The sequence below is a fragment of the Engraulis encrasicolus genome, chromosome 6 (assembly GCF_034702125.1).
Source record: "Engraulis encrasicolus isolate BLACKSEA-1 chromosome 6, IST_EnEncr_1.0, whole genome shotgun sequence".
NCBI classification, from domain to species: Eukaryota; Metazoa; Chordata; class Actinopteri; order Clupeiformes; family Engraulidae; genus Engraulis; species Engraulis encrasicolus.
Window position 1 is genome coordinate 30,776,995 of NC_085862.1, and position 22,865 is coordinate 30,799,859.

At 42.5% G+C, this 22,865-nt stretch overlaps 2 protein-coding genes across 5 annotated transcripts in view; both read right to left on the reverse strand.

The window, feature by feature from the left end:
• Positions 1 to 14,071, reverse strand: part of atp13a3 (ATPase 13A3) — a 73,786-nt gene extending 59,715 nt beyond the window's left edge. For both annotated transcript variants that reach the window (XM_063201234.1, XM_063201233.1), the window contains exons 1-2: positions 13,871 to 14,071; positions 249 to 323 (exon numbers count right to left, since the gene is read on the reverse strand). The gene's annotated coding sequence lies outside the window, so the exon portion shown is untranslated. The remainder of the gene's footprint in view (positions 1 to 248; positions 324 to 13,870) is intronic.
• A 2,053-nt stretch (positions 14,072 to 16,124) lies between these two features.
• On the reverse strand, positions 16,125 to 22,709 carry tmem44 (transmembrane protein 44). Of its 3 annotated transcripts, XM_063200182.1 has the most exons (10): positions 22,491 to 22,709; positions 22,254 to 22,383; positions 22,068 to 22,158; positions 21,629 to 21,792; positions 21,138 to 21,224; positions 20,605 to 20,775; positions 19,963 to 20,100; positions 19,659 to 19,742; positions 18,701 to 18,841; positions 16,125 to 16,644 (listed from the first exon to the last, which is right to left on the reverse strand). In XM_063200182.1, the coding sequence occupies exons 1-10, from the start codon at positions 22,682 to 22,684 to the stop codon at positions 16,402 to 16,404; spliced, it is 1,443 nt and encodes a 480-aa protein (XP_063056252.1). In that variant the 5' UTR covers positions 22,685 to 22,709; the 3' UTR covers positions 16,125 to 16,401. The 3 variants fall into 3 exon arrangements, with proteins under 3 accessions (XP_063056252.1, XP_063056253.1, XP_063056254.1); XM_063200183.1 differs by lacking the exon at positions 18,701 to 18,841; XM_063200184.1 differs by lacking the exons at positions 20,605 to 20,775; positions 21,138 to 21,224; positions 21,629 to 21,792 and having other exon boundaries at positions 19,963 to 20,080.
• Positions 22,710 to 22,865: the final 156 nt, after the last annotated feature.

The window sequence follows — 22,865 nt, forward strand, 5'->3', positions numbered from 1 at the left end:
TTCATTTTCACAATGTAGCTGAGATGATCAGAAGTGCTTACTGTAAACATGAAATCGTAAATGACGTCTGGACACTGGCCTGCTACGCTGGCGACCCGGGTTCGATTCTGGCCCGGTCATTTGCCGACCCCTCCCTGTTTCTCTCTCCATTTGCTTCATGCCTACCTCTCCTACGGTCCTATCATCAATAAAGTCGAAAAAGACAACAACAAAAAAAACAGAAATGGGTGGAAATGAGGTCTTCTTACCTGCACACCCAGGACACGAGGACCAGGGCTAGCCTTCAGACTAGAAGAGCTCTCTCACGGCACAAACCTGGACCCCTGCAAGACAAGAGCAGACAAGAGACTTTAGAGTGACACACACACACACACACACACACACACACACACACACACACACACACACACACACACACACACACACACACACACACACACACACACACACACACACACACACAAAACACACACACACACAAAACACACACACATTCAAGTCCTTCCTTATCACACACAGGATTGTTTTGCTGCTAACCAGTCAATCCACACCACTTCAGCGAACTCTCATGCATCTGTTGCCAACTTGCTGTCGCTCTGAACCACAATGGATTTCTTTATCTCACTGGAGGGGAGATAGCCTAGACGCACCCGTACTTCCCGTGACACTACTGCACAGAAATGTGCTGTCAAGTCAAGAAGTCAGTCTAGACTCCTGAGAAATAAAAGGCGAAGACGAGAGCAGGGCCGAATGAAGTGTCGACATATAGAGAAGCAGATACACAGTCAATGGGTTGTAACAAGATGACGCAAGTGAATGTGAATCGGTGGGCTTTAGGTTTGAATCAGTGGTCCAATTGGCTTAAATTTTGTCCACTAGGCCTAGGGTACAGAGGTCTTTGATGGATACAGGTTAAACCCGCCGCTGAGAAATCATTCAGTGCTTCAGATTGGCCAGACTAAGTTCTTATGGAGGTGTATTGTTTCATTAGCAAAGCTCAGATGCATGATTTATCCCTTTTTACAGATGACCCCACTGATATCATGAAAGAGGTACAAGACATTTTTTGTTTTTTTTGGTTTTTGTTTTGGTTCTGGTCATATTTTTGTTGGCTTAACAACCCAGAAACAGAATGGCAAGCCATCAGCATATTGGTGAAGAAATAGAAATCCACTTAAATCATCTTGTAAATGGTGCTCCTTATAATGAGAAAGAATCCATGTTGCATGTTGCCTCATATTTCAGAAGCCAATCAGAGGCTGTCTCGTCCCTTCACAGTCTGCTGTTATAGTACCAAACGTTCATACCATCCTCACGTTTTACACCCAAGACTCACAGTTCTTGAACACTGCAACTGGCAGGAAGAGAACCACAATGTCCCTCTGAAAAAGGAGAGACTGTAGCAAATTATGACAAATGTGGTCTGGTTTGCCAGGGAAGAGGTGAACATGCAGTCTTTGCCAGAGTACAACAGGTTCACAAAATCTGACAAACTGAACTCGGGGGATAAAACGTCAACATCGTTTTGCAATGCCCTTCTCTTGTGACCAACTCGGGAAAGACGAAATCTCAGCGCTTTTGGAGATTAAGGCTAGCTAGAGGAGTGCTAGGGACACATGTACCTACCCACCCCCCTCTCTCCTCACCCCGCGCACAATGAGAGCGCAATCTTTTAACAATGAGCATGACTTAATGACCGGCACAAGAATTCAAGGAAACTTTTGGGAGGAAAGGCCAAGCTTTTTTCTGACTTTTTTTTTTGTTCTCCCATCAGCGACCATAGGCTGAGAGCTTAATATGTTGTTCTTTATCACTTCCCTGTGCTTATCACAGTCTGCTCTTTGCCAGGGGGAAAAGTGAGCCACTGTATGGTAGCAGAGCTGAGTCGAGACGTGCCATGCTGCCACTGTGCTGTACATCATGCCGACCCACGGCCCCGTCCTGGGGTCACGCGGCCCCCACTTCCTGCTGCCAAGGTCACCCACTGGACCTGCAGCGCGCACACACACACATACACGCGCACACGCACACACGCGCACACACACACACACACACACACACACACACACACACGCGCACACACACACACACACACACACGACTTGCTTACTGGAAACGTGCCAGACAGAAAAATTTCAACATGGAATTCTGAAATGGGTGTGACCCAGTGCTCAAGATATGGGATACAGGACAAAACGCATAAACAAACGTTCATGATATGAATTAAATCGAGTAGAACGGAGCGTGACAGAAGTGTGTGTGTGTGTGTGGGTAAACGAAAAGAGTACAAGAGAGTGAAAGAAAGAAAGAAAGAAAGAAAGAAAGAAAGAAAGAAAGAAAGAAAGAAAGAAAGAAAGAAAGAAAGAAAGAAAGAAAGGAGTGTGACAAGTGTGTGTGTGTGTTTGTGTAAATGAAAAGAGAGTACAAGAGAGTGAAAGAAAGACAGAAAGAATGAAAAAATTAAAGAAAGAAAGAAAGAAAGAAAGAAAGAAAGAAAGAAAGAAAGAAAGAGAAAGAGAGGATGAGCAAGAGAGACAGACTGAGAAAAAGAGAGACAGACGGCGAGAAAGAGAGACAGGGACGGAGAGAGATGTTGGAAGGAAGGAGATTGCGATAAGCCTCCAGCCCACAGCGCTCAGTCATGCTCCCATGCGGTGAGAAAAGGCTTCCATCAGGGTGGGCCCGACCATCACGGCCCGACCCCAAAGCCATAGTGTTCAACCGCTGACAGCAGTAACTCCATCATGAGTCGACCAGCTACCGTCATTCCTCAAAGTCAGCACATCCCAATGAGAAACCCAAACTGCACAGGGCGAAAGGCTGTTCAGCAAGTGCACAGGGTGCCCGAAATTAAAATGTACACACTTCAAATCATTGTCAAGAAAGTGTTGATTGTTGAAGTTGCCAGAGTGGTCGAGAATTTACATTTAATTGTCATTCTTGTCATTACCTGCCGTCAAAAAGAGTTCTGAAGTCTAAGCTTGTGCTATGATGCTTGCAACAGTGAGTGAATTGATAGTCATTGAAAGTGAATGCAGAGTACTGTGTGCGCCTGCCTGGTCTAGAATGGATATCTGTTTAAGAACAGTTGGTGCTTGACAAAACAATACAATTGTGTCTTTGTCATTGTCTTAGGACTTCTGGTACAATATGAAACGTGCACATATTTTATGTAATGTAACACCCAATATCTGTGTACCATCAATCCAATGTCCATTAATGAACACAAAGTAGTGTTATACCATCAGGAACAAAGGTGACCTGTGGCGGGAGGACCTAAAAACCCTTGTGACCATCAAACAACATAGGAAAAGATACTCCTCCTCAGTCCTCCTCACCCATATACAGTATATAACAACAAGCTCAAAGTGACAAGTCATCCACTTCATTCAGATAATGACAGCACACATAGCATGTCATTGTGATGATCCCCCTTCAGCTTGCCGAGAAACTACTGTTCAAGATCAGTCCTCTGGTTTCCCACACATCTGATTCACCAGTGTGTTTTGCCAGAGGCAGGAGTGTCACTCCATGGGTAATTACTATTATTAAACAGCTGTGTGGGCCAGTTCACAACCTGGTGATGTATTAGGGCTCATTTGAAGAATTACTTGGTTGCACAGATCATAACCTTGTCAACAAATAAACAGGTTTCCAGTTTGTTGATGATGTTGTTGTTGTTGTTGTTGCTCTTATATTCCATATTTTAATCCACAATTTTCAGCACCAAACCCTCCACCAGGTACCGGTGCCAGTGGCCCTGACAAATAACTCGTTTCTGTCAGAAGAAGGACTACAGTGCTTCCGTTAGTGAGATCTTTAATTTTCTTCAATTAACTGAACTCAACACTCATTTTCAGGCTTGTACTGGTATTTAGCAGTGAACACTCCACATCACCTCCACACCACCCCATGCAAGTGGATTTAACTGTAAGGTGCTTACAACAGTCCAGCTGATCATGATTAGCAGATTATGCCCAAATGACATCAGCGGTGGGATCAAAAATGTAAATGATGCTGAGAAGAAAACGAGCTCTCTAAACGTGAGAATAAGCCATTCCAAAGGCACTGGTGGTTAAGAATGTTCCAATCTGCTTAGTACACTTTCATAAAAGTACAGATGCACAAATCCCAACACCATTTCCAATGACTTCCGCTGACCACAGAGCAACAAGTGAAAGATCATTACTGGTGTGCCTAGGCGTTGTACCCAATGAAACTTAACTTTAAAAAATGAATAATAACGATACCAACCTTGGTGTACACTTTTATGATGATGTCTTCATTCCACTACAATCTTCCCCTCATTTACAGTAGTTGTAAGCCTGCAATAAGAGGCACCTTCAACCGGATTTCCAATAAATTGAACTTGAGGAAATCTCCCTGACTGTGCTCTATGTTTTATAGCCAAGGCAGATGACCAGAGGTGAAATGGCCTGGGAAGAGGAGGAGATAGGAGAGTGAGCTCTGCTAAGGATGGGAGGCAAGGGCAGGACTAGAGTTGATAGGGTCTCACCTTACTGTGTTCCGCAAGTCACAATGAGAGAGATAAATAGAGAGAGAGAGAGATAAATAGAGAGAGAGAGAGAGAGAGAGAGAGATGGGGAAGAATGGAAGAAAGAAAACAAATCTTTTAAGATCTAACAGCCTTGGACTCTTAAGTCGGGCCACATGTTCCTGGATTAGTTATATACTGGGCTCTAGCCTGAAAGAAGGAAAGGGGGGGTTGGATAAGCCTTATTCGACTCAACTATTCTAAATGTCCAAATTGTCATTCTGGCCAATCAATTTAAAAAAACCTTAATTTCAATATTACAATTTCATAAGCTGAGGCACTCATTCGAAAAGTGCTCATTGCTGCCACTCTAAAGACTGAAGTAAATTGTACGATTTTGCAGAGCTCAGTAAATCAGGATGATGTTTCCACTTTACACAGTCAATTGTGTTTGGAAATGAAATTAAATGACCAGTCATTGAATGGTGAGTCACTGGCTGCGTTCAAATCAGGTGACCTACTACTGATAAACAAATTGGTCAGTTCTGAGAAGTGACCCAGTAATGTGCTAAATATTACTCGTTACCTCATCAGAGAGATATTTTCCAGCCCTGTGGTTGCACCACATTGTCATCTTCTTCTATCTGCTCAGATTTTCTTTTTTTGTACTTTCAGGATTTTGAACTCTTGGCTTTGAGAGGCTCGTCTTGACACAGTGCTTCACACAGTCTTCCCAAATTTCACATTTGTTTCTATTTTCAACCGAAACACTTCATCACTCCTCCAGAGCGAAAGGGCCCAGTTTATCTCATCCTTGTCGGGGGTAAACCGCAGGCATGGCACTAGAAAGGCCCTCTCTTTTCACAGTTTGCTCCCGGCTTCGGCGCGAGCAAACACGGCGCTGCCTGCTCAAGGGACTAGCACCATGTCAGGACATTTCTCGAGCCAGCTCTGGTTCAACACTGGCAGCCCTTCTATCATGCGCTGTTGTCTTTGAGCGCACCTGCGAAAATCGCATTCGGCTTCAGTTCAAAAGCACCCCCCCACACTCACAGGCACAAAAAACCCCAGCTTGTGGCGCCTCTGTAACTCATTGCTCAGCCTCATAATCCTCTAAGAGTCTATGGGCACTTATGGCAGTGAGGAGGATGGGGTGGGCGGTTAGCTTGATGCCTTGCCAGAGAGGGCTGTAATTAAATGCCTAAGTCCAGATATCTGAGGGCTCTTTAACCTGGGAAACTGACAAGGCGGCTCTTGTGGTATGAGGTCAATGACATAACCCATTGCTGGTGTCAAACATTTGCAAGGATGGATGATGTGAGAATGGCCAAACAATTCTGGCAAAATAAGACAGGCTTTCTAATACCGACTGGCAGAGGTCGAGGCTGTGTACACATACGTAAGTTGGCTCTTGGAAGAGTTAGAAAAAAATCCAAATTGGGAGATTACAGTTTCTAAAAAGTGAAAAGCTGTCACATGAAATTTTACCTTTCGTATCTAGAGGCGGGTGGTGCAACTTCCATATCCATGCGACACCTTTAACTCCTTTAGCTATTTAGGGACTAGATTTAAATGTCAATTTCCTTTTACTTGCTGACATGACAACACAGCTACAGTATGCATGGTTATGTCTCAGCAGCACTGCCCAGTTTGAAGTCAAACTTTTTACACGTTTACCCATTTTAGCCTAAAGCACCTGCAAAAAAACGCCTGCTGAATGCCTAAAGCCTTTTTGGGAAAAGGTGCCCTCTGCCTATTAAAGCCTAAATATCTCGTCCTCTGAAGCACATACAGTACAGGCCAAAATTCCAGACTCACCTTCTCATTCATGCATTCTCTTTATTTTCGTGGATTTTCATTGTGTATTTTCATGCAGGGCATCAAAACTGTGCTTGAACACATGGAGAATTACGTGCTTACCAAAAAATATAATTCTAACTATTGTCCAACAGCAATGTCAGCTGTCTATCCACCTGACGTCAAAACGGCACAACTGATGGCCCCACACATTTCAATGAGCTTATTTTTGTCTATTTTCAAATAAAAATGCCTAGTCAGTCATATCAATCCTAATTGAACATTACAGTCCTCCAATAACTCACTAGAATTGTAGAACTAGAATTCTGAGACCTAAAACCTAGTTTTAAACACTTGCCAGTACAAGCATTTTACAGACATTTTCTTGATCTGATATTGAGTCACAGCCAGTTACTTGGAGAGGTCAAACCTGTGTTGGAGGGAATCTGTGGCAGGGTTTTTCACTTTTACTTTTTTGTCACCGTTTCACCTAGATAAACAGCTATGCTGACCAAGTGACTCATTATCAGACCAAGTAAATTTCTCTTGTATTGTTTGTATCAATTAAAATTGACTCGACTGCCTGGGTATTTTTACTTGAAAATAGACAGAAAAATAAGCTTGCTGAAACATGTGAGGCCCTCAGTTTTGCTGCGTTGACGTCACTGTTTGGCATTTTGTGATAGTTTTTAAATAATTGTTTTTATTTTTTCATATATTTTCATTTTTTTGTTACGTGAAACATTATACATGTGTTCATTCACAGTTTTGATGCCCTCCCTGAAAATGTACTAAGTTCTGTAAATAGCCACAAAAATAAAGAAAATTAATTAAATGAGAAGGCGAGTCCATACTTTTGGCCTGTACTGTACTTTTTTTTTTTGAAGTTTCATTTAAAAGCTAGGAGCCTCATCTTGCATTAGAATGTGTTCAGTCAGCTCTAACATATCCACATTCTCAATTTAAAAAAGCTCAAATCTCAAGAGCCTAAATGCAGTGTATATGTCGCTCCAGACACCAAAGGTCGAACACCATACTACGCAGCATCAGGGTGAAATGGGTTAAACCTTTCAGTATGATCTACTACATCTCTCCAAAGTGTAACTCATTCACAAATGTGATTTCGCAACTTCCATAACTTCTATTCAAAAGGTTTTATGGTCCAGTAAGCACATTCTCTTCCTCGAATGAAACTAAACTGTTTGATTGTGGCCTGCAATGATCTGTTGGTCTTAAAAGCTGTGTGGAATATGTGTCGAATAGATATCAGCAATTCATGTGAAAACAAGAATCCATATTTTTTTATGATAATGTGTAGGCAAGATGGCAGATCTCGCAACTGCCTATTCTTAGCTCTTGTCCTCTGTTTATTCATGACTTCCCGCTACCCCATTCCCTTGAAAAGGAGACAATATTGGTAACCCAAGAAGGTAGAGAATGTGCACACATCAGTGGCACAGGTGCTGGAAATAAAGTAACTGAAGTAAATGATAGAAGTCCGCAACAATGTTAATGCTCCCAGTAAATAAATCACTGGGAGCATTAACAGTGTTGTGGACTACTATCATTTACTTCAATATTGGTAACCCACCCTCTGTGTGACTTCAATGTGGACAGGGGTGGGGCACTGCCCCCTCTCCCAATACAAATACTAGGGATGCACCGATACCGCTGCCGATACTGCTCATTATACTCGTACTCGTACTCGTCAAGCACTTGCCGATACCAGGAACGATACTGCTATTACACAAAACAATGCAAAATCTTGTCACGTTCTGTGGACTTGAAAGCAGCATGGGAAAAAATTGCCACCTCATATATTTAAAGGGACAGTTTGGTCAATTTCAACATGCAGTTGTATTGCTCACGCTACCCTTGACTTGTCAGTACCTGGTGATGCCACGTTTTTCGGCTCAGCCCTTTCCGAGATATGAGCAATTCTAATGGGGGCAGCGTTTGTTTACATTTTTTAAAAATGAAACATAGGCCAACTCCAAATATTTTCCCAAAAGGTACTGCTGTTTGCTAGTTGTCTGCTGATGTTTTATAACCTTTTGGATGTTTTTGGGAATAAATAAAAATGTTTTTTTGAAATGTAAACAAAGAGCTGCCCCCATTACAATGACCAGGATCTCGTAAACGGCTGAAGAAGAAGAAAAAAAAATCTCAGGCACTGACAAGTCCAGGGTAGTGTGAGCATTACAACTGCATGTTGAAATTGACCAAACTGTCCCTTTAATAACATTTAAATCATACCTGTCAACTTTGAGCTCCCAAAATTCGGGAAAATTCCCATATTTTAAGCCAAAATCCGGGAAATTTTCTAAAGGCCAAATTTTGACAGCTAACGGGATGATAGAGACAGATCGGACGGTGCGTTCCACTCTGCTTTTCACAACAGCGCGCTTGAAAAGACAGATCCTGTCTAAAATCCTTCAGCACACGTTTTACAGCGTGGAGAAACAATGCAATGAAAACAAAACAATGAAATGAGTGCAATGTGTTTCTTCTTGTTGTTTTGTCGCACAAGTTGTCTGTTCGTGCAAAACTTTGTGCTGGTACAGGTTGTGGTTAGGTTAATCGCATGATTCGCTGTTCCGAGGCTGTTTTATGCGTTGCATGAACTGACGGTTTCTGAGGGAAAGAGTGGGCGCACAAGCGCTACGGAGCTCGAGGTTGACAGCTGGTATTTTCAAGGAACTTCAATTCTTGGTGGTATCTGGCATACCGTCTTCTGGCAGGTAGCTTGATAAGCAAGTCTCTCTCTTCAAGAGGGGGTGTGGCTCGTCGGACAGGGCCGTGGGTAGCCTATAAATAGCCTACTGGACCGACCGTGTTTTTTGATAATGTGAAAAATCCGGGATATTTCCGGGAAAAAATCAAATCGGGAAGAAATCTGGAAATGAGTCAAAATTAGGGAGTTTCCCGTGAAATTAGGGATGGTTGACAGGTATGATTTAAATCTACATGGAAATGGACAATACAAATATCACAGGTGGAAAAAAACAAGGCCATGCATTTATTTTCATTGTATTTTGGTGGTAAAAGGTATCGGTACTCAGTATCGGCAAGTACACACATTAATGTACTCGTACTTGTATCGGTTTTCAAAAAAGTGGTATCGGTGCATCCCTAACAAATACCCTGATGCCCAAATTTAACAGTTATGCAAGCAAATAAACAAGAATGGTGAGCACTTAGTGCAGAACTTTGTGATTGAATGAGATCATGCTCTAGCTCTGCGTATTTTATGGTAGCATGATGCGAGTTCTATACTGGGAACCCCCAACCCCTTTAAGACAATCGACTGCATCATTGGGGGACATGATGTGACCTAAAAAGGACGCAAGCTGATGACAGTGCCAGTTAAGTGTGGTCACAAACCAGGAAGTGACGATGACAGAACACACATTTCATGTGACCAGTTCATGTTGGCCAACTCAAGCTGGGGCTCCAGTGGCCTACCTCATGACAAGCTTTTAAGGAAGTCATTTTCAACATCCACAGCGTTGCTGACATCTGATTTCCACTTTCGTACATGAACTAACTTCACAATTAAGACCAGAGTTGGACATAATGAAGCATCATCAGTCTGTGGAACAGGCCAAAGCGTTTTTTTTAAAACTATTTTCTTTTAAAAGCCCTTCTAGGAACGGGCATTGGAAATAAGCCAATGGCTATAAATGCTATTCTGTTGGGCTTGTATAGCAGCCTACATGATGTGTATCCCAAATAAACCGAACTGAACGGAAAAGAAACGGCAGAGGACCTCAATATGGAAAGAAAAAGAGTAAGTTACAGGTAGGCTAACTTGAGTCAACATTTGGAGAAATGTCTCTTCGGAGAAAAGTTGGAGAAAACATTTGGAGAAAAGTCTCTTCGGATTGCATCTTGGGTCCGGGAACAGCTTTTTTCCCAAAGCCATCCTTCATTGTGGTAAATTGGTGATGTATTATGGTGCAGTGATGCTTCGTTCCCAACTGGTAGGAACTTGGCAATCTCTAGGAGTTCCAGCTAGCAGGTCAAACGAAATACAAACAGGAAGGGCCAGGAATTCCAAACCACCGAACAAAGATGTCAGCTATGTAAGAGGTAATGTCGAAGCTCACGAGATGTTTTTGCAACCATTATCCTGCTCGATTCAACTCGATTTGTCCACTGAATGATATATACTTTGAGAAATATGTTATTCTTAATAAACTATTCCTTCCCATCACTGTGTGCTGACATTTTTGTATTGACGTCACGATTTTCTATGTGATTAAGTGGGCGCACTTCCTGAGTGGTAGGAACTTCCCAATATATCACCAGGAGTCAGCTAGCCTGGTTCACACCACACAGTGTGTGTATTATATAGAGCATTTATTGCTTCTGAACGGCCTCATCACCAACAAATTCCTTCAAAAACCTTCCTGTTAGTCTCTTAAGAGTCAATATAGTCTATAATCTGTCCTGTGATTCCTCAATGCGAGCTACCGTTGATATTGAAGCAATAAATGCTCCGCCTATTTTCTGGCTGGAGACGGAGTGTGCTCTATGGCTGTGTAACACACGGTAGTGTTTGTAGCTCTGCTCCGCCAGGGAGCACAGAATCTACACACACACCGTCTGGTGTGAACCAGGCTAGGAGTCAGCTACCTCCCACCTCAAAGCGTTGCAGCCAGCAGGTCAAACAAACTACAAACATGGAGGACCAAAAATACCTGCCCACCTGTCAATGATGTGAGCTATGCAAACTCAGAGGTGTACATAACACCATGCGCTTCTAATTTTGCAGCATACCATCTTTGAAAGAGGCAATGCCAATACAACCACACACTCGAAAAGTTCACGAGCACTTTTGCAACCATTAACCTTTTCAATTCATTTTTCAATTCTGTTTTTCCACAGAATGATACTTGCTGAGTAATGTGCTACATAAACTATTCCAACTACTGTGTGTTGCCATTGCTGTATTGACATCACATCACAATTTTCAATGGGACAAAGTCGGGGTACTTCGATGTGGCCCCAGCTGGCGACGTGAACATTGCGGACAACAGTTTTTCCAATCCATTTCGCAATGGCTCTCAACCTTTTCTGAATAAACACCCCTCTGACCACATTCTAAGCCTCCCAACGCCCCCTTGATAGCCTCATATGCCTGCCAACACCCCCTTTAGTATTTAAAAAATAAGATAGACTAATGCAATGGCAATGAAGCTCCACCCCCTCTCAGCTGAATGCTTCTCAATGCCCCCCTGGGACTCCCCCCAACGCCCCTTGGTGGGCTGTAAAGCCCCTGTTGAGAAACACTAAGCTAGTAGTAGATGGTCAGAAAATACTAGCTCCCACCAGTCTGGAACGCAACATAAGCAAGTCTGGAACGCAACACTAATGTCTGAATGCACCTCTGTTGACATGCCCCTTTGAGGTCCAGAGTCAGACACTTGCAATATTTTTTCAGTGTACTTCCAAAAGGTCTGAACTGTCTATCTATGATCAAAGAAACACGACAGTGTGAATTAGGGATGTTAACCGGTAACCGGTTAACCGATAGTCGACCGGATCAACTTTAACCGGTTAAAAATTTCTGCCACCGGTTAACCGGTTGTAATAATAATAATAATTATAATGATAATTTCCTCCCAAAAAGCCCCCAAAAAAACAATAATTTTGAGGTTTTAGTACGATAATTCAGCATTTTCCATCTGGCAACAATGGCTGGACATGGCAGGTCCTGTCAGCACAGCAAAAAAAAAGGCTTATGTGAAAAAAACAAGAAAAAAAAACTGTGCGTGCATATCAGGCACACGAACGTTGTATAATTTAAGATTACCGGTTAACCGGTTAACCACCGGTTAATGAGTCTCAGTAGCCGGTTAAGAGTTTTTTTTATTTTCGCCATCCCTAGTGTGAATACTGAAAACACAAGGGAAGAGAGCGCACATGTTTATCAGTGGTTGGAACACACATGGCTGCACAAAACCATTCCACATCGTGAGCGGACAGATCTTAACCAATCAGCATGCGTGGCAGGATCGAATGAATAGCAAACCAATCTACTACAATTCACGATATTACAGTAATCACACTTCACAAAAATAGCAACAAAACACGCACTACAAAAGGAAACGCATTACAGTATTACAGTGTACGGCTCTTACAATAACAAACGTGAACGAATTGACAGCCGCGATCAAGTATGAAACACTGTCAGGTCAATGTATTCCAATATTTATTTTTACATTTTGTCATGTTTGCTTGCAGTACGTGGGTGCCATTCTCGTTGTCGTTATGTCCCGTTTTAGGTGAAGTAGTGGACACTCAAGAACCTGCTTTGATGACGTCGGTCAAGGAGCATCCCCGATAATGAAGGCGAGCGAAATAAGGTCAGCACTTGCTCGAGACACCAGTGGTGTTTCTGGATTATTAGCTTTACGATGAACTTCGGATTTGCCATTTTTCATGCGTCTGGTGTGTTTCTCCCAGATCATCAGATGACACACATGTCCAACCTACTGGTCCCTGGGCAAGCTACCTAGGCTAGCTGGCTAAACTAGCTACAGTAGAACTACTGTCTATCAAACATTTTGGCTAGCTTCCCGATTGCATTTGGCTGAAAGCCATAAACAAGCGCTGGTGCAGACTGTCAGAGACAGCACTATCTACACAACAAACCATACTTCAATACCATATTGCGTTAACAGTGTGTTGGTCAATGTAGTAAGTCTAATTAACTGATTCCCCACAATTTACTCTATCAAACGATGTTATCTGACTACCATTCTGCTCATGTGTGGTCTTTTTTGCCTAGCTGGCTATCAGTAAACATGCTGCCACACTACTGATGTGGCCGTTCTCAGTTCTCGAACTGCGCTAGCTAACTCACCCATAGGCGTACTTTAGCCCATGGTACAAACCTTCCGGTGTTGTGTTATTGTTAATATCTCAGCTAGATGTTGACACTGAATGCCGGAGTACAGAGAAATACGAAAGGTACTTAAAATGTTAACGTGGGTAACGGATACCTGGCTACAGACCGTAGATTGTCCCCATACACGCTGAAACTAGCGAGTTGTACACCAACAACCGCAACACAACATAGCTAGCGAAAACCAAATGTTACCATTATTATCTACAGCACACAATAACATCAAGTTCAACACACCACTATGAAAGCATATCAAAGTAGTTGGTTTTCTAAATAAGACTCCTCTTGGTTGTTTAACGTGCCATATTTAGAGTAGGCTGCCATCGTCAACTGCCTGGGTTTGAGTATCAGCTAGCTCACCCAAAGTCTTAAAAGGACATCTTGGAAATAAATGCTGCGTTAACTGCGCCGTAATCATACAAAGGTCAATTTAACACCGACTGTTATTTGTCTTTTTTCATACAATGGAGTTCCCAATGTGATAGCCGCCAAAACTAACCAAGGCTTACAGCGCGTTTCATCACAACGGAATTCCTACTTCGTGACACATGCAAATACCCCTTCCTATTCACCTCAACAGAAGGCGGACTCTGGCTGGTGACTAGACTTAGCATCGCATAGCACATGCTGTCTGCTGCCCAAAACGAAATATAGACGAATCTTACCAGATCCACCCGGACACTATGAGGATCACCTCAGAGTCATAGTGAGACGAGTCGATCCCGTTTTGAAGAAGGAAAATCCGTCGAGGATCGCCCTTCACTCAAAGCAAGTTTATTTAAGTAGCCTGTCTGTCAAACGGAGCTCGTGCCTTCTGTTGACAGCTCGTCGGAGAACAAACGTGTGTGGGGGATTGACTGCCTTGCCTGCTAGCTTACGGTCGAAGGAAGTGAGGCACAGGATGTGAGATCATTGCAAACACTTTCTCGGTCAGGTGAAATGTGCCAAGTGGCACCATCATAAAGGGAATTACCCAATAAATAACGGTATTTGCTGCTTACAGGACATTATTGGCCGTTCACAATTATCAGATCTGAAGAGAATAGGCATGTAGTATGTGTGTGTTTCTTAGCTAAGAGGATGGTGTCTTCCATCTATCGTTCAATGTTTACGGTCTGTGGCGTCTGGTGGACAGATCCAAACCTATCAAAACTGTGTAGAATTTCAAAAATTAAAACAAACAAGCCAAGGCGACACCTTTAACACATTGTAAATAGGTAAGGTAGGGGGTTGTCCATTCATAATTTCCTTTTTGATGTTCTCTGTCTCTGAAGTTGTCAAAACAGAATTCCACCTACCAGCAGTTTGTTATTTTTATGCCCTGTATCTCAAAGAGAAATGGGATTAACCTCGAGCCCTACTGTAGGCTCTCAGAAGCCAGTCTGTTTAGTAACGCGCATGTAATGACATCAGAGTAGAATCCTAGCCTATTTGACATAGGGGTCAGTAGGCTATGCCTGCTTTACTTTCTGCAATGTCAGGGAAAACTGGTCCCATCGCCTCCCTTTGTCCAGTGTGAGGAGGACTTAATACTAAGCGTTCAAAGGACCAAGTGCAAGTAGAGGCCAACTTTTGCACTGCTCTTTCTCTTGAAGACCCAATCCACAGGGAAGAGGAATTGGATTTTGACTGATTTTGATTTTGACACTAAAGCCCCCCATTATAGGCTACATAGATAGGATAAATTTTAATGCAGCTTGATATTGTTCTGCCATGGCACAACAAAAGGTGACAACCCAGGAGACCATTTTTATCTGGTAGGTAGGGTAAATTGGGTATTGCTACTCTATTTACAGCTATATGCATAAATCACCATGGCAAATATCAGGGTGAAGTAGGGGTTACCAAGACTTATCAGCACATTGTCTTGGTATCAGCCTGGAAGGCAATTCTTGCCAGAGTCCATCTGTTAAAACAAGAAAACAAGACTAGGAACTAGAGACAATGAGTTGAGTTTTAGGCCTCTACAAGACAAGACAGGCATTTCAGAAGGGCCGTTTGTGGAAAGAAAGAAAAAACAACTGTGGTCGTCTAGTCTGCCTCTTATCAAGACAAGCTGAGCTTTTTCCAGTCCAACCCTGATAAACAGCCAGCTATGAAAATAAAGGAAGCAACCTCTTGGCTTTGACATACTGCAAGTGGATGCACTCGCACTTTATTGAGGGCAGACAATGTGACACCCTCCCAACATTTGTCACTATTTAGTGCCACCCACACAAAAACAGTGAAGGATAGTTTTTTTTTCCATCCCATCAATCAGTGGTCTTTCTCTGAGGAAGGAAACCACGCCTGGAGCCAGAGAGAGTGAAAGAGGATTGACCAAAAAATGAACTGCCAGTAGTCCAGTCAGACCAGAGGGAGATGTGACAGCACAGCCCATAATGCATGCGAGTCACCTTTGCTAATTTACAGATTTGTCAACACTAACAACTTGTGTTGAAAACCCTGGGTGCATCCCAATATGTGACCTTGCCTCCTCCACTTGTGCTTGTCTCCTCGTCCCGCCTCCTGGCCCCTCCTCCGTGGAGAAAACGATAAAGTTTCCCTGCTGTCAGCCTCGCCACAACAACTTTTGAGGGACTGTTTTTCATTCACCATCCCAATTGCAAATGAGAAATAGACTTTACAATTGAGCTTTTGCAAGATATTGAAATATAATGCTGTTGTCAGTGATGTCATCATGACGAGAAGCGAGTGGAGGAGGCAAGTGGAGGAGGCAAGGTCCCATATTAAGATGCACTCCCTGAGTGTCAGTTGGTGCCCTGGAGAGTTGAAAGTTCAAACCGTTTGCACTACATAGGCTTATCACAATAAATTCTCCTCTACAATAAATTCTCCACTACAACTGAATTAGTAAGAAACCTATTCCATAATTGCAACCGCCTTTTCCCACCCCTATTAAGCAGTAGTCACCATCGGTCAGTGTTTGAAGATAAGCATTTTAATGACACAGACATGTGAGACACCAATAACGTATTTGACAGCAATATAATTGCTTTTATTGTACAATGTAATGCAGTAACTGTCTGACAGTCCAAGGGTGTGTTCTGCTGATCTCTGCTGTTATGAGACAAAACATTTGGTATGGTGGTAGTAGTGTAGTGGCAGTCATGCCCAAGTTGCAAAGATTGTCAGTATGGTGTACACCATCAACCATCTCTGCCATCGTGGTGACTCGGAGACGGAGTGTCTTTGGTCATTTTTCCAAGATGGCCTCAGTCTTGCCATCGACCTCTCCTGGCATGTGGCTTGCCGTGGCCGTGTTGAGCTCGCAGCAGCAGGGGGTAGGGGTACCTGGAGCTGGAGCTGGCCTGGTGCTGAATGAGCTGGCTGTGGCTGGCGTCCCTGTCCACTGTTCTAGTGGAAAGGCCTCTGCCCAGTCCTGCTGCTTCACTGACACTTTGCAGCCCTGCAAGGACGCAGCTTCTTCGAAATCCCACTGCGAATGGAGAAGAATACAGAAATCCTGAACAATGATAATACTAAAAGAAATGGTTCTTTGGTGCAGGGCCGTACAAACAAACGGAGACACAAAGTTTATTTAATGAAAGACAATACGGCCCCATCTAAAGTGACAACTGAAGTTTATTAGGAAACATAAAGGGGGGGAAAGGACTGCATAACTGTACATCGCATGAGAAGCCTCAAATACAGTACACAAAGAACATATATACCATACAATGCAGTGCATGCAAGCGTGCATAACATGGACGCGCTGGGCGTCTGCCAACTGGACAACTGCCCACCCAGACAAAAGACAAAAGAGGTGTCCAGATACAGCGCAGGGCAGGCATCTAGATGAGTGCCACGCTTAAACAGAGCACAGAGCCTCATGTCTAGACAGCCACTTCCTCCGAAAGGCAGTCATCATAATCTCTTTCTAATACAGCTCTCTCTGGGGACGCGGTTAAAGGACTCCCTGAAATAGCCCAGGAGACAGAGAGAGAGAGAGACCTTACTCCCCAATGGACTGGCTCACCATTCTGTACCACCACCACTCGCTGGAAACAAAAGAGAGGTCCAGCCCCGGACTTTCAATCACAACATTCTTAAACAAGAAGAACAATTGACCCAACTCCACTCGAGACTCAATGGGACTGCTGAAGTTAAAGACAAAAGAAATTATTCCCAGAAACAAGACTAAGCAGTAAAAGTCATTGAATATACTAATGAAGAACTATTTGAAGATAAGAGCTGACACAACTTAGTAATTCAAACAGTTTGCGGTTTCTATGCGTGCGTGCATGTTTTAGTTAATTAAGCAGAAGTTAATTTTTTTACAAAATATTTACAGCACTCCTGACCTTTACCATTGAATTCAGTGTTTGTAAGAGAGAACAGTCCACCAAGTGTATGATGACCATTATAGATCACAATCCTCCTTGGCCACTGTACGATTCAATTTACCACGTGGCGAAATCAATAAAATGATTTCTCTTAACTTTGGTTGTAGAGAGATGAGTATAAACACATACAGCTCCATAAAGTATCTTTTCTGAGCACTCCCAATGTCTTCTTTTAATGTTTTTGGGGGGCTTTTTAGCCTATATTTTGACAGGAGTCAGGACAGTTGAAGATGACAGGAAGTAAGTGGGAGAGAGAGATGGGGTAGGGCCGGGAAATGACCCAGGCCGGACTGGAACCCGGGTCACCCGCATATGGTACAGTGTGTTAATGCGCTGCCCCACTACGCCACAGCACACCCCTCCCACTGTCTTTTGTCTTTGTTTCCATTTAAATTACGTCCAAAATTGTAAAGATAAGGGGAAGGGGCAGGTTGAGAGTTGTGACTACTTAGGAAAGACTATACGTGTAAAATCCCATGGCTAATGGAGCTCATAGGAAATTAATAACACACCTTTTACAGTAATATTACAGATATTTTGGTGTATGGTGGCTCAATGGGCTGAGGCGCCATACTGTTAGACTGGATCTCTCTCTATCTCTCTCTCTCTAAAAAGGCATAAAAGCCCAAAAAATATCTTTTTAAAATAGCAGATATTTTTAAACCCCCACCCACTTCAAACTAAATGCAAGTGTACCATTTCTGTAATAATTTCCAACAATGTTAATTCTTCAAGTTTCTATTCTAATTTTGAATGTGCAGTGTGTGATGTGAATTCGACCATTAGTTGGGACACTGTCACTCTGAACTTACATTTTTTGACATTCTCTAGTTCATTGTGATTTGACCAGTGAGTAGTTTTCCAGAGCTCTATATACGGCTCTGTAGTTTTCTTTACGTTATCGCCATCTAGTGGTGAAATCTATACTGTACATGCAGCCAAATGTTGACCTGAATACTATGAGGATTGTACTACTAGATCATCTAGTAAAATATTCATCTTTTTAAAAAAAACAGTTCTGTATGAACATACGCTACTAGTATTATGAATCATCTTTCAGCCATGTGCATATTTCAGCGAATATGCAAGTAGCATGTTCCCCTTTTTTTTCGTTCAGTGTCTCGTGATGTGAGGGAAGTGGTCGCTAACCTCGAGGTCAGAGTTGAATGTGGAAAAGTCTGAGGAGCTGACTGAGCAGGTCTCGTCTACCCTGACCACTTTCACAGTCCTCTTCAGCTTCTCGTTCTGAGACTGACCCTCACGAGAGATCTTCACCTCCTTCAGACACACCTGCAGACCACACGGGTGGGAGGAGCGTCTAGATCAGGGGCCTATACCAAGAAGCTGGTTCAGGAGTAAACCATGTTAAGTTAAGAGGTAAATCATCTCATAGAAGAGCCCGGAATCCTCATTTTCTTGGACTCCAGGCTCTTCTATTAGATAATTTACCCCTTAATTTAGGCCTAATCTGGTTTACTCCTGAACCAGCTTCTTAGTATACACCCCAGGACGCTGATCTGCTACATCAGTAGTGCATCCAACAAGTCATGAAGTCACGAGTTTTCACACATTTAACACAAACTTTGTGAACTGGTCCCTTTGAAACTGCACATACCATTTCTGGTCATGTTGCTTGATAAAGAGGCAGGGGAAATAAATGTAAACTGGGAGTCTAATCTCACAAGAGAACAAATACAGATGAGGTTACAGTGTCCTCCTGACTAAAGTTTATCACACATTCAAATTTTCAGTGTCACACCGCAATACATGATATTGAACAAGGTGTTCACCATTCCATAAGTACAAGGTTTTGGTGTCAGCAGGTCCACCAGCTGTCTAGTCATCTAGCACATACAGTGTAGGCTATTGCAATGCCATTTGACATCATACCAGACCGCTTTCTAGACAAGTCCTTTGAGGTCAAAGACTACTCGCTGCTACTTGTTTCTTGTTTATCATTTCAGAGCCCGTTATTTCAATAAGCAGCACCCGTGGTAATGTGATGACTCATTATAAGACACTCAAGCGCATAGAACAGATTTTAAACATTGTCTAAACGGGGAGGGGGTTCATACATTCACAGAAAGTGGCATGACTGTATCCTCACCTTGCGTACAGGCTGCACGGTAACATCCATGTAGTGTCCCATGTCAGACCTTTTGGGTAAATTATTGTTAGCCATAAAAGCATCCTGAGAGAAAAAAATAAACACAGATGTGGTCAGTTACAGTATATGTAATGATCTATCTGTACTTTACTACTGAACTGAAAAACACCTCCATTTCCAATCTCGAAATTACCGGTAATCAAACTAATTTGTAAAATCATAAAGTTAATAATAAAGTTGATCAATAAAGTCATTATTCTCAAGTATATAATTTCAGGCGGGACATTCTAAAATGGTGACAAACCTTGCACTTTCTTGATCTTTTTCTTGTGTGGTTGCTACCGTAACAGGTGTCTTCTATCAGGGCCTCTCTGTCTGAGCCGACAGACCTCAATGGTAGATGACTGCCAGACCTCCACCTTCTGAGGGAGAGGAGCAGAATCTGGTGTGCAACAATTTAAGGTATAAATCCATATTGGATGCTGCTTTGACGTGACATTGTACATGTTAAGTGTTAAGGGGGGGGGGGGGTATATGTAAAACTAAGAGGTATAAGAGTATTGTTTTAGGGACCAAGCACCAACTGTGAAGACTGGCCTTTTCAAGAGGCTCTGCTTTTCAAAAAAGTATTCTTTGTTCCTTGTATTTGAAAAAAAATAAATGTAATTATTTGGTGCGAGATCCTTTTTCAACAGCAATAGTTCTAGCTAGATGAACATTCCTTCTTCTCTGTACCTTACACATCTGCACTGGTACATATAAATCTTACACACATAAAAGGCACAACCACTGTATCTCTATTTGGTAGTCAGCTTACTCTATTACTGGTTGGCAATATCTCATGGGCGACAGGAACAGAGGTGTGAGGGGCCCATCACCACCTTTTAAAGCATGAAGGTATAGCGACAAAAAACGGGAGACAAATAAGCAAGACACAAAAAGATACGAGAAGTTCCAGAACTCCCAGACAGGCTGAGGACATGATCCAGGGCAGGGCTTTGACAACAAATGCAAGTTTTGCGTCATAAACCAAGATGGCCGCTGTATAAAGGCCGCCAGCCACTGCAAACAAACTCCCGGCCACAGCATGGACCGAACTTCTTTGCTTTCTATTGTACTTGGAAATAGAAGTTCATTATAAATAAATCAAACAGTTTTAAAGGGGTGAGTGTGTGTGTGTGAGAGAGAGAGAGAGAGAGAGAGAGAGAGAGAGAGAGAGAGAGAGAGAGAGAGAGAGAGAGAGAGAGAAAGAGTGAGTGAGTGAGTGAGTGAGTGAGTGAGTGAGTGAGTGAGTGAGTGAGTGAGTGAGTGAGTGAGTGAGTGAGAGAGAGAGAGAGAGAACACTGTTCGCATGAAGGGTTATTTTCCCAATTTACACCAAACAAAATGTAATGTAAATGTAATGAAGAATACTGATAATATATCCAGATATTTCTTTAAGGTTTATCATGACAGTGTCTACACTGTTGCAACACTTACCGCTTCCAGAATAGTTGGAAAACGGGATGTCCAGCTGATCACAAAACTCAACAGACCAAGTATGTAGCCGAGGTGTCCCAATTTGCCCTTGTTGGAGATGACATTCAAATCACACAAAAGTGGTTTGCATTAGCACATTGACCCAATTTGCATAGCAATATAAACTGTAGGCTACATGAGGATCAAAACTTAGATGAGATGAAAGTTGAATAATGTATTAATTTAAACTACTGCCAACAACACAGATATTTAGTTGGCTAGTCAGTGGTGCTGTCAGTTGTTAAATAATTTTATAGAAACTGTATCTACAGTTTGGCCTATTAAAAAGAACACAAGGGGGATTTAAGTGTGCAGACATTTTTCTTTCAATTTTACACATTTTTTGTTTATGTTTGGCACCTTTTAATCGAGAGTGCGGTGTGATCCGGCTAAACGTAGAAACTGTATCTACAGGACACTTATTATTAATCATTTTGTCTTATTAAACTTACTTCAGTAAAAACACTTAAAAGTCTTCTCTGGTGGGCAGATGTTTCTCCAAGTGTATGCAAATGACTCTCTGTAGTAAAATGAATGCCCCCGCCAACCATCATCACCAGCACCACCATCAGCAGGTTCTGCCTTCTCCTCTTCCTCAGCATCCTCATCCTTTTCCCTTTTTAACACAGGAAATGTTCCTACTGATTTTTTTTTTTAATGATCAGTTTACTGGATACTATCAATTTCATAAGTTGGCCTATTACTCTGAGACAGACCTTTTTGTATTGTGAATTGGCTATAGTAAAATATGGTTACCATCTGCTAAAAAAAAAAAAAAAAAAAGACGACTACCAAAGGCTGCATGTAGGTTAGGCTATGTTTGTTTTAGTTGTGATGCATATTTACCTTTTGGGAGGGAGGACACATGCGCGTGCCGTGCTGTCAACGTACCTTTTTCTGAATGATGGGATATGCAGATGGAGAGCAACACAGCAAACACGGAGATCACATCCAGGGCAGCCCAAAGCGCGCCCATTAACACCTGAATAATAACGAAATGAAAACTCCATCTACCGCCACAAGTAGGAAAAAATAGAATGCCACAAGTCCACGCGACTCGACAAAATAACTACTCACCTGAAAAGACATCTGCTTGGAGAGAAACGCTCCCACGCTGTGACATAAATTGCCAAAGAAACAATACATTGCGCAGGTGGCAGCGTTGACGGTAACGTTCTTTCTCAGGTAGCATCTTTGGTAAGTCAGACTACATGAAACAGAGGTTTAAAAATAATTCAGAGTAGGCTAACTACTCAACCATTGTTTCTCACAGATGAAGCATGTTCACGAACTGTAGAGCTCTAGTTTACTCACAGCAGACACGCGAAGACTGACAAAATCGTTGATAATGCGCACAGTCCATATGAGATACAAACTTTCTCGGTCTTGTTGTTGAGGCATCTGTCAATTGCATCGTAGCTCTCCCAGAACGACGACTCAAAAACATCTAAATCATTTGTTTTCTGATCAGTATCGGAATCTCCCGGTGTTGAAGTCACAACTACCATAGCTTGCAACTCACGTCTCACCTGACAAGGCACGGAAGCAGACAGGATACAAAATATCCTCAAACCAGTTATCTGGACTCAACCAGCAGGAGGCACTGTAAACCCAAAAAAGGAGACAGAAAACTCCAGCCATCTGAAAATAAAAACTGACCAAAATATGTTCTTTGTAAGTTAAAGTGAG

Excerpts from the sequence above, each read along its gene's own strand:
- tmem44 (XM_063200182.1), bottom strand. The coding sequence starts at position 22,684 with ATGGTAGTTGTGACTTCAACACCGGGAGATTCCGATACTGATCAGAAA. Across the intron at positions 21,225-21,628 it reads TTTTAAGTGTTTTTACTGAA|GGCAAATTGGGACACCTCGG; the intron begins GTAAGTTTAATA and ends ATCTCCAACAAG. Across the intron at positions 20,101-20,604 it reads TGGGAGTTCTGGAACTTCTC|ATTCTGCTCCTCTCCCTCAG; the intron begins GTATCTTTTTGT and ends GTTGCACACCAG.